Source organism: Solanum lycopersicum, chromosome 5 (genome assembly GCF_036512215.1).
Source record: "Solanum lycopersicum chromosome 5, SLM_r2.1".
Lineage (NCBI taxonomy): Eukaryota > Viridiplantae > Streptophyta > Magnoliopsida > Solanales > Solanaceae > Solanum > Solanum lycopersicum.
Genome location: NC_090804.1, coordinates 65,818,938 through 65,831,009, shown reverse-complemented (window position 1 = coordinate 65,831,009; position 12,072 = coordinate 65,818,938). Strand labels below are relative to the sequence as shown.

The 12,072-nt window shown below is 28.3% G+C and overlaps 1 protein-coding gene across 1 annotated transcript; it reads left to right on the top strand.

Moving 5' to 3' along the window:
- The first annotated feature begins 482 nt into the window (after positions 1-482).
- Positions 483-3,557, top strand: LOC101264425 (peroxidase P7). The gene is made up of 4 exons (XM_004239916.4): positions 483-777; positions 1,331-1,522; positions 2,052-2,217; positions 2,940-3,557. Exons 1-4 carry the CDS (start codon positions 562-564, stop codon positions 3,332-3,334), a joined length of 969 nt encoding a protein of 322 aa, XP_004239964.1. The 5' UTR covers positions 483-561; the 3' UTR covers positions 3,335-3,557.
- Positions 3,558-12,072: the final 8,515 nt, after the last annotated feature.

The following is a 12,072-nucleotide window of genomic DNA, read 5'->3' as shown; positions in this document are numbered from 1 at the left end:
AAACTAATTTTCTTGAGATACTTTTATTTATTACAATGAAATAATGAATTTTTTTTCGTAATACATATATAACGACACATCACTATAACAATTACGAAATTTTCAACCGAATGTTACCACTACAAGGAGATTTTAACTGTACTATTATATAAGTGACATGATCATAATTAACAAGACTTTAATTGTACTATTATGAGTTACATGATAATTATAAAAAAATATTTTGTATATTAATTATTAATGCATTGAACTTGAACTCATATATTACTAAATCATAACTAACTAATTATTGGTTTGTTTTCTTTAATTAAATAATAAATTAATTAATACTTTTTCAAACTTGGAATGCCATGCAAATCAATTCATGTTAGGTAACCTACCCAAATCAATTACCTTGAGCCAACTTAATTAATTTATTTCTCTATCCAATAATCTACAAAAAAAAAAAAAAAAATTCCCTATAAATACTTAGACATTTCTCAATAACTTGTGCACACCACACTTTATTCTTCTTTATTTTTATTATTTTCCACTCTCTAAATATTAGTCAACTTTTTTGTAATGGCTTCTTCAAAAAATAACACTATGGTTTTTTTATTTTTGCTTGTGACCTTATTAATTGGAAGTTCATCAGCACAGCTTTCTACTAATTTTTACTCAAAATCATGTCCTAAACTTTATCAAACAATAAAATCAACAGTTCAATCAGCTATCAACAAGGAAACTCGAATGGGCGCTTCGCTTCTTAGGCTTTTCTTTCATGATTGCTTTGTTAACGTAAAAAAATCCTTATCGTTTTTCATTAAATTTCCTATTTTTTTTATTATTTTATAAAATTTTATTCGTTTTGACTCTAACCTTTTATGCATTAGTATAGTAAGGTGGTTATTACATTGTAATAAAAAGAAAATGTTATGTTAGAATAACACTTCTATCGAAAAAATTATATTATATATATAAATCGAATCTTAGTTAACATCCTTAACGAAACTTTGGCATATATGTACTTACCAAAATGCTCCGTTCATTTATTATACTAAAAATAAATGTTCAGTTTTGGTTGTCAAATTCACGAAGTCGAGAGATGATTTATTATTACTTAATTTTTAATTCATTATTATTATTAACTATATAGTTAATTTTCCAAAGTTTCAAAGAGTGTTGTAACTAGTAAAATTGTCATTCTGTTTATTCCTCCTTAAAAATATGTTAGGTCAATACTGGATATTGAACGAGTAAAAATTGACGGAGTGAATAGTTTTGATTAGTTAGCCCCTACTCCTTTGTTTTTTTGTTATCTAAATTATTGCTCAAATTATTTCTCTTTTAGGGATGTGATGGATCACTACTCCTTGATGACACATCAAGCTTTACTGGAGAAAAAAGGGCTGCTCCAAATGTGAATTCTGTAAGAGGATTTGAAGTCATTGACAACATCAAATCTGCTGTAGAAAAAGCATGCCCCGGCATTGTTTCTTGTGCTGATATTTTGGCTGTCACTGCTCGGGACTCGGTTGTTATTGTAAGTCCTAGTTTCTCCCCAGTTTTAATTTACGATACTCGCGGACAATGTATACTTTAAACTAAATATATACATATATATTTATATATATATATATATATATATATATATTGACTTATACTATACATAGAATATACATATCTATACACAATATATACACTGAAAGTGTGTATGTTGTGTATATATATACTTCAGCCATCTTGGTTAATAAATTAGCCTAAGAGTATATATCCTCAACTTCTCCTTTGAAAATTTTACGACTTAGTTTGACTCAACACAAAATATAACTAACTTTTTTTTTTGAATTTGTAATTCTAAACATATCATAATGTTTGAGTGGTTAAAGATTTTTAAATATAAAAATTTGGTATATATATTTTTTGTGACCGACTAATGAGAATATAGCATTTTCTGTCGACTGTCAGCCTGTTCAACTAATCTAAGAGGATTCCTGTCACACGGCACAACATGTTTATTGACTTTTTAAGTCGAACAAGTTTATTTAATTTATTTTTATGTATATATGCAGCTTGGAGGGCCTAATTGGAATGTAAAATTGGGCAGAAGAGATGCCAGAACAGCAAGCCAAGGTGCTGCCAATAGTAGCATTCCAGCTCCTACTTTTAACCTAAATAGACTCATCTCAAGTTTTAGTGCTGTTGGCCTTTCTACAAAGGATATGGTGGCCTTATCTGGTTTGTTCTTTTCCCCATAATTCCTATGCTTTTTTTTTTTCTTATTTAGTTATTTATAATGACGGTAATGTCTGAATCAACTTTCTCTAATAATACTTCTACAAGTACATATATTATATTACGTAACTCTCCACATCAAGACTTACTAGTCAAAGGTCAAAGGGGTTAATTTCAAACTTAAAAGACTTTCGCTTAAAGGGGGTGGAGGGTAATTTTGTTTACGATCTATCTCAACGTAGCCATATATAACTCAGGTTGGCTAGTGAAACACCCTTTGTCAATATATATATATATATATAGAAAAAATTATATGAAATATTCAGGTCAAAATTTATTTTTTACTTATATATATATATTAAATTTTGAACACCTTAAGCGAAATTTTTGACTTTTGTCATGGATAACATTTGTGTTGATTTGGATATCTTGATTGACCTATATTCATAATATTAGAACTTGAGAATGAAGATTTAACCTCTATACCTGATTTGTCTAAAAACTTAATACGTCAAATGTTGGACAAATTATGAATATATGTGTAACTACTAAACCGAAGTTTGATTTACCGTGCTAAAACTTTCGAAGTTCGATATCTAATTAGTATCTATCTTCGATTACCAATTATCAAAATTAAAATTTGAAAATACTGAACGTCCACCCTCCCGAAAACAGAGGAAATTTCATACATAAAATTTGATTGTTTCTATGTTTGTATTTTATAGGTGCTCACACAATTGGACAAGCAAGATGCACAACATTTAGGGCACGTATATACAATGAGACCAACAACATAGATTCAACATTTGCAAGAACAAGGCAAAATAGTTGTCCAAGAAACTCAGGCTCAGGTGACAACAACTTAGCACCACTTGATCTCCAAACACCTTCGAAATTCGATAATAATTATTTCAAAAATCTCGTCAATAAAAAGGGTCTACTACATTCTGATCAACAATTATTCAACGGAGGATCTGCTGATTCGATTGTTAGGTCTTACATCAATAATCCTAGTAGTTTCAACTCTGATTTTGTGACTGCTATGATCAAGATGGGCGATATTCGTCCACTTACTGGATCGAATGGTGAAATTAGGAAGAACTGTCGTAGAAGAAATTAAGGGTTGAATGTTGGTGGTATTAAGTGTGTGTGTGTGTTTTAAGTGTGGAAAATGCCTATTTTGAGTTTAAAATGTGTGATTTTATTTTACTCTATAGTTTAATTAGTCAAATATTTCTTTCTTAATATGAAAGTTCAATGTCTGTTAAAGGCTTAAAGCATTTTGTAATTGTATCACTATTGGAATATTATGAATAACTTAGACACACTTTTTGTTAGTCAAAGGATTACTTGCAAATGTTTTATTAATATTATCGGGTATAGATATTTTAACTTGGCCTCAACTGATAAGAAAAAAATGTATTGAAGGTGAATTGATCCGCGAATCTTCGAGGTGCGTGACTCAACAACATTTAATCAAGTGCATTATTTTGCATTTTTATAGCATTGATGTTAGAATTTTAGAAAATATATACATAAAATATCTAGTTTTATGGATCTGAGAGATTATTATAAGTATATTTGCCTCATATTTTACATATAAATTCGATCTAGAGTTGAACGCTCCTACGTAAAAAAATGATCACGTAGATACCTTCAAAAATTATGTATCATATTAACATGAGGTCTTTCATTCGACACAAAGTGAAAATAAGTTAGAATTGTTTAGATATTGTTACAACATTGGAATATTATTAGTCGTCAATTAATTAAATTAAGTTAAAATACGTATTTATGTACTCTAATAGTAAATAAGCAACTTTTTATAATAAATTACATTAAAATGTAAATTAATTTTATCGGTATATAAAACTTGAATCTTATATCTTATACTGACCTATAAAAACCACAATATATTAATTTTTCCATTTTTATTTAATTGATGGGTATTCAACAGCCCCACTCTTTTTCTGTTAGTTTTCTAACTACAAATTCATACAATTTTAATTCTTAACTCAGCTGATACTTCTCATCCATGGAATTTTTTTAAAGAAAATAAAAAAAAAAAGTCAATGTTCAAGTAGAGAAAATAATTGAAAAAATAAAATAAAAGATGGTAAAGACTGAGAGCCAAAAAATATACATTATCAAATTCATCTTGGGCAGTATTCATTACAATTACAACAATTAAAAAAAAAAGAGAATTTATCAACATAAACTTAAAGCTGGGAAATTAGAATTAAAAAAAACATTTCACACACTTCACACACCATTGATTCAAATTTGATGAACAACGTAGAAATTGAAATGATAAATTCACTGCTTCTAGCTCGAACTATATAGTATACATTAGAAAAAAATTGGGTACATTGACAAATTCATCACACCGATATTATTCAGTTTGCTTCAATCTTAGCGAAAGATTTCACAAATGGTCACTCAATTTTTAATTTATTAAAATAAAAGTCACTAAACTATTTTTTTGTGACAAAACAATTATGCAACTTTGTCTAAATATCACCAAAAGTCAATAAACTAATTTTGTGACAAACAAATTAAATCACTTAGTTTTGTCTTGGGCAAAATTGAGTGATATTTGATTAGTGACTTTCATGAGTCTTCTACAAGTTGTTTACTAAAAATAATTAGTGACTTTAGTGCAATAAAGTAAAAATTGAGTGATCATTTGTGAAATAAATCTGTTAGTCATTTTATATTTCTAGAAGCACGAATTCCAAGAAAGGACAACAATAGTTTCTTCACTTTCCTCATAGAGTAGTAGCTAACTCGAAATCGCTTGGATTTATTCTCATGTCTCGATCCAAAGCACTTATGTGTAGACACTGGCGAATTATCAATTGCCACGTGGGGTTTATTACTCTCAAAGTTCGTTAAGTTTGAACTATATGCGAATAGTGGCATGGAAGACATAGAAAAGGATGACGAACGAGATGAGGAGGGAGATAGGGAAGCAATTGATGGGGAAGAAGTGATTCTCTTAGAGAAAATTGAACGATAAAACTTAGGTTTATTTGATCGTAGTTTTTGCAAAGAATTTAAATGCATATTAATGGACTGATTATTATTATTATTATAAGAAGGTGGAGGAGTAAGTGGAGGAGTTAATAAAGTTGAATTTGAAAATTTATGTTTAGGGGTACCTGGTTCAGATTCCCAATGAAATGGAATTGAACTAGATGAAGAAGATCCTCCATAATAATAAAACCTAAAAGAAGACTCACCTTTATTGGAATTTTCTTTAGACAAAAGTCTTGAAAAGAATTTGTCATCATCTTTTATTAAAAGAAAATCTTGTAAATATTGTGGACGACGATCACTATCAGCACCATCACTAGTCATCACCATTTGAAATATCAAAAAACGATCGACGATTTTACGAAGATTTACGATTGATAATTCCAACCCTCTATGTTTGGAATTAGAGAAGGAGGACAATTAAGAAGATTTTTTGTATCATACCATATTTTGGTCAACTTGATGCAAATATATTTAAGAAGATTTAGAGGGGTGTTAATTGAATTGAATGAGTCAAAGAAATTGTGATGTTTATAGAAGAAATTGATTGAAAACAAAGTTTCAACATACTAATATTTAAATTCATTTAAGTAAGACATGGTGCATTTTGTTGTGTGTTAATTAGTTAATATGTCATGTACTTTTTAATTAAATGAGATTTAATATTGTTGGCCAGTAGCTATAACTAGTAAAGCATATTATTAAATGAATTAATTATATATAATGGTGATTTGACGGTAGAAAAAGAAAAGTTTATATATGTTTATAGTTGACTGACTCAATAGTAAGGTAGTTAGGAAAAGTGGGATTTGGTCGGAGAGTCACGGGGCGGCTCAAGTATATTAGTGGTCTAAAGTAAAAAATTAAACGAAGCCTTAAACTTAAATTGTTAATAAATTTTATATAATTTATTTCTTCTAGTTTTCAATTGATAATATAACCATTCTTATTTTAAATTATTTTTCATAAAATATAGTACTCTAAATATAATAAATTTCTTCTATTATTTCCTTCATTTTTCATAAAAAGTTAACTTTTTCTACAAATATTGAATCAAAAAAATAATAACTTATAACCTATTATTATTAAAATGAGACTGTTTAAATTTAAGGCCCTAAGACACGTGTCTTTTTTTTATTTTAAAAAAAACACTATCAAGCCACCCCGCAGTGAGTAAAGGTATGCATTATAAAAAGATTGAAATTAATTATGAATTTTGTCGTTATTCTATCGTAAAATAGTTCGTAGCTAAATTCATATGTACAGTTGGCGGCAGAGTCATAATAAAGATTATGATTAGAGTTCGGCAGAATTTAATATTCTTATCTCAAAATTTTAAATTTGTATTAAAACATCAGTTAATATATATAATCATGTACGATGAACCAAGCAAGAGTGAAAATTATGATTCGAAACTTATAAACTAAAATTTTTGGACGTAAAAGCTTTAAAAATAATGCAGCTATGAGGAGCATAGAAATGCACTTGGGTTTGTTGGTACAGGCCAAAGCACCCACCTGCTAACCAGGGTTCTATCTTGGCTAAAATCCTATTTTATTGTTTTTATTACGAGTATTAGCTTAAAGCTCATATTTAATTTCTATATTGTATTTAATATTTTCAGTATAGTTGAAAATATTAGTAATCAATTGAATACTATAATATTCAATAATTATACTTGAAATTATTAATAATACCTAACTTAAGATAATATTAATACATTCAAAATTTTCAAATTTTAAATTCTCCAATTATGGCCTTAGTATTCAAGGGAAACACATGACTTTTATCATAAACAATTTATAAGCATACGTATATGTACACTATAGTCTATAAATGACATAGTTATTTGTATCTAAACATTATGAATTTATGTTTGATGGGGACTTTTTCTCGACAAAATGATCCAAAAAATACCCCTAATTTCTGTTAGAAATTAATTAGAATCCTAATTTCTGCATATATTTTTTTCATATAGACAAAGAGTATGAAGATAACGTTGTGAATTAGCTAGGGTAGAAGGGTAATAGGCAGTTAAACGGTATTATTTCATTTTTCAGTGGGATTAAGATTGTCGGAGTTTGGAGCATTGTGTCTATCGTAATATTATGCTTATTTATGTAGTTTCTTGCATTTGATACTTGTTATGGTATATGATGCAATATTGTATTTTGGTTACTGCATTATTTTGTCGTTGTTGCTTATTTTTCTTTTTTCAATGATATGTACAATTTTCTATATTAGTTATTTTACTTTTTGTATTTTCTTTTTATAACTATTTTGATTTGCTCCAGTTGAGTTGAAGGTTTTTCAAATACAGTCTATCTACCTCCACGGGATAAAATAAAATTTATTTACACTCAACTTTCTCCGTACTATTCACTTATGAAATTATACTAAATATGTTATTGCTCGAGTCACTCATTCATGAATTTAATTATTTGTATCTCTAAATTACCAATCTCTATCAATTAATCTATGTTTGTCTCCTTTTTATTTTTTTATTTTATGAAATTGACTGAATAATTTATCATGACTTGCTAGAAACATGATTTAAAAGTTTAATGTACCATGTGTTTACTTAATTTCAATACTAAAACTTTACATTTCCGTTAAAATAATCCCATGATATTTCTCCAAAGCATTGTACGTATAACTATTCTTGAAATAATAATTTTTTTAATTTATTTATCATATACTATCTAATAAAATTTCTTTTTTTATTAAAAAATATTTTCTTTCAAATCAAACACACTCATCATGAAAAACTTGAGTATTCACTTTATCGTGACCGACTAAATAATTATTAAACTTTAAAGTCGAAAAAGACATTTAGACTTTTCAAATGAATTAGTTAGACATAACACATCAATTTAAAGAATCTAAAACCAAATACATTAATCTATATATGCAAAATATAAATACTTTATAATAAAAATGTTACTTGCTCAACATGTTATGGTTTTTAAATTACTATAAGAAACATCTCTTTCATTTAATGAGGACGTATTAACATACCACTTGAAAGTAGGGATGGGCATTTGTGTTATATTCAAATTTGATGTGAAAATTTTAGTTTGAATTTTCGATTTTCTAAATAATAATTCAAATAAATTTGGATGGACATTGATTTATTAAGTTTGATTTTGTATTAGTCGGTTTGGGTATTTCAATTTTTTTGTTTTTATTATCCACTTTCTCTTTAGATTTGACTCCTCTTCATTTCCGTTCATCTCTCTCAAGTTCTTAGTTAGATGTGTGACAATCGACACCTATGTTATTTAAATATCAAAGGTGTTGATTAATTAGTTTAATTTCTTAATGAAAATAAGTATATTAACTAATCATGTTTAAAAGAAGAGATGTTCGAATTTAAGTTTCCCAACTTTCGTAAAAAAAATATCAATTTTTCAAAATTTAATTTTGAAAATAAATGGAATTACTTTGAGAGAAGTACTCTATTTGTCTCTATTTATTTGTTCACTTTTGAATTGACACACCTGTTAAGAAAATAATGATTGACATAATAAGTTTACCATTTTACCCCTATTAATTATGAAGTGGATGAATTATAACTTTAAAATTTTCAAGAAGTTTTACCTTTTTCAAAGTAATTAATTGAGGATATAATAGGTAAAAAAAATGTATATTCTCTTGATTTGTCGAAATGGACAAATAAAAAAGGACAAGTAAAAAAAGAAAAATGGACAAGTAATTAGTACCAAAGTGAATATTGAAAAGAACGTATGAATGATTAGTTTTGTCCTCAATCTATTAATAGTCTTAAAATACTATTCGACTTAACTAACTAAATCTAAATACAAACTCCGTATTATGTGTTTCATGCCCGAACCATCGGTGGACTGAATATTGTCTATCCGGTCTAGTACGGGCTCGGCCCAATATTTTATGGGGTTGGAACTAGGTCAACCCGGCCCAATCGATACATTTTACTAAAATAAATATTCAATACGATAAAAACATACATTAGTTTAATTGATAAAGAGTAACCTTTTTAAATTAGTATTGTCATCAAACTCAAAAGATATTTTACAGTTTATTTTTAATTGTCATATCGTGTTTGTTGAAAGTTAATGTGATTGATTTTTAAAATTAAATTAGATTATATTAATTTAATATCTTAAATAAAAAATTTAGATACTCAAGAATTATACAAAAAATACTATAATTTATAATTTTTCATATATCAATATGATAAAAAATAATATCAAAAAATATTAATCAAAATCCTTATAATCCTTATAGTTTGAATCTTAAAAAAGGAAAGCACCAAATTAAAAGTAAACGGATCAAATATGATTAAAGCATTTAATTACTTAAAAATATGCACCACGATATTAATTTACCCTTTGGAAACTTTGTTGGAACTTTACAACTTTGTTTACATTTTCAACAACAATTAATTGTAAGGATACAATGAGAAAAATTAATTAACTTTATCTTGATTTTATATATTGATAAGTATTTAGGATGACTATTTTTTATAATGTGTAAAGTTAATATGGAAAAAAACATTATAACTTTTTACAATAAACAAAGATTGAGGCCTCTAACTTTTCACCATACCGTATAGTTTTATGTTTAACTTAATACTATAATAAATATGATCGTAGGGTACTAATCAGTTAGATCTTCGAAAATTAGATTTATCAGAATTGGGCACATAGATAATGTTAGGAGCAAATATAAGACATAAAAATTTAAATTTTCAGATTTAAAAATTCATAATCTTGAATTCGATATCCAATCAATAATTCATAAATTTTAAAACTAACATTCAAATTCAACAAATAATCTAGAAAGTCAAATCAAATAGGCAAACAATTTGAATTGCTAGTTGCGCTAGACTATGTCCACCCCTAGTTGAAAGAATGACTAGATATAAGGAAGTCTATAAATAAAATCTCTTAATCCATCCGTTCAAAATAGTTTCATGTTCCGATTTCACTATTAAACAATATACATGAATTTTAAAATAAATATTTTATTATTAATATGAAAAGAATAATAACTTAAATACCTTTTTGCCTAATTTTTAAATATGTAAGACATAATTTTAAAAATGTCAAATCAATAAAATTCAATTTAGTTGGAAAAAAAAGAACAATCAAATTGAATACACTCAAAATACGAAATCTAACAACTAATATGGTGTGGAGACTATTTGGAAGATGTCCAACCAATTCTAGGGTCATTTAAGGATTCAGTAATGGGATTCTTTTCAATTTGGGGATTTTTATGCTTTATAATTGTTCATCAAAATAAAAAACGATAATTATATACATATTATTTTCTCTTAAGATTATTTAAAATCAAATGTTATCGATAATTCAATCGCAAAATTAACTTATTTAAATTGTGTAATCTAACTAGCAATTATTGAACAAATTAAAATTATATAACTAGTGGTTTATTGATGCGGGACTGTCACGACCCAAATTTGCAAGTCGTGATGGCACCTATGTTTCCAACCAATAGGTAAGCCAATCCAACATATTAACCCAACTAAACCAATAAATGAGTAAAAGACTAACACTTAGCAAGAATCTCCAAACATTGAGTTCCTTATAAGTACGAAATGCAGAAGATAAAAATATATCACCCCAAGAATTGGTGTCTTGAGTACAAGAGCTTCTAAAATTCGATGCAAGTCTGGAACTAAATCACTAATCTAACATAAGGGCTATCCTGTCTGAATACTAATAACAGAATAAATAAAAGATAGAGGGAGGTGTGGGCCACGGAACAGCCAAGCAGCTCACCACAACTCCAAGAACTTCAAGCCGGACTCAATTTGCTCCACGAGATGTGCTCCTACTCGGAATCGAATCTGCACCACAAAGAGTGCAACAAGCGTAGTATGAGTACGAAACCACGTGTACCCAGTATGTCTCATTGACCGACAACGAAGAAGTAATGACGGGAGTTTATACAACAAAATAAATTCTTAAATTATATAAGTATATAGATATTTATATATTACACTCACTATTTAAGTTTCATCAATAAAGGTAATCAAACATCAAGTATTTTCCAAACACCCAAACAAACACATAATCATCAAAATAAATGATGTGATGAAATGCAATGCAATATAACACCATGTAATGAATTGTCTCAGAATACCCAGTACACACTCAACCGTATATACATGATACTCCTCGGAAATACATCGAGAGATCATGACCCATGGGGGACTCGCGAGGTCCATATACCGACACGGACGATCTCCACGTGTCTGTGCGGACGATCTCAACGCACTATCATAATATCAAACAATTTTCGCACGGACGGTCTCCACGTGCCCAAATTACAATCTTAACATCTCACCATCCCCAGCACGAACGATCTCCACGTGCCCAACTTATACTCAATCTCATGTCTATGCACCTGCACAATATTATTTCAATATAGGGGATGATGATGCATTTCAATCAATCAATATGAACATAATACATAACCACCTCAATAATCACAACTATACGGGTGAAATAAATAAAACACAATCACACAAGGAATTTAAGTCAATAATATGTCAGCTAATGCCCATATGCTTTGGCATTCTCAAATTTCAGTCCACATTCTATAATAGTACTTTTCCTTTTTATAACACCGGTACTCGTACCAATGCCCGTCACACCATTGATACGAGACCACCATCTTTCCCCCTTACCCCTTTGTCTATTTTCCTTTTTTAATCTTTAATTAGGAAAACGTCCTTCAACAAGTCTAAAAAGTCTTAACATACCTTAGATGCCGAACTTGTGCAACGAATCTTTAAGATAGTTCTTCCCTATTCGC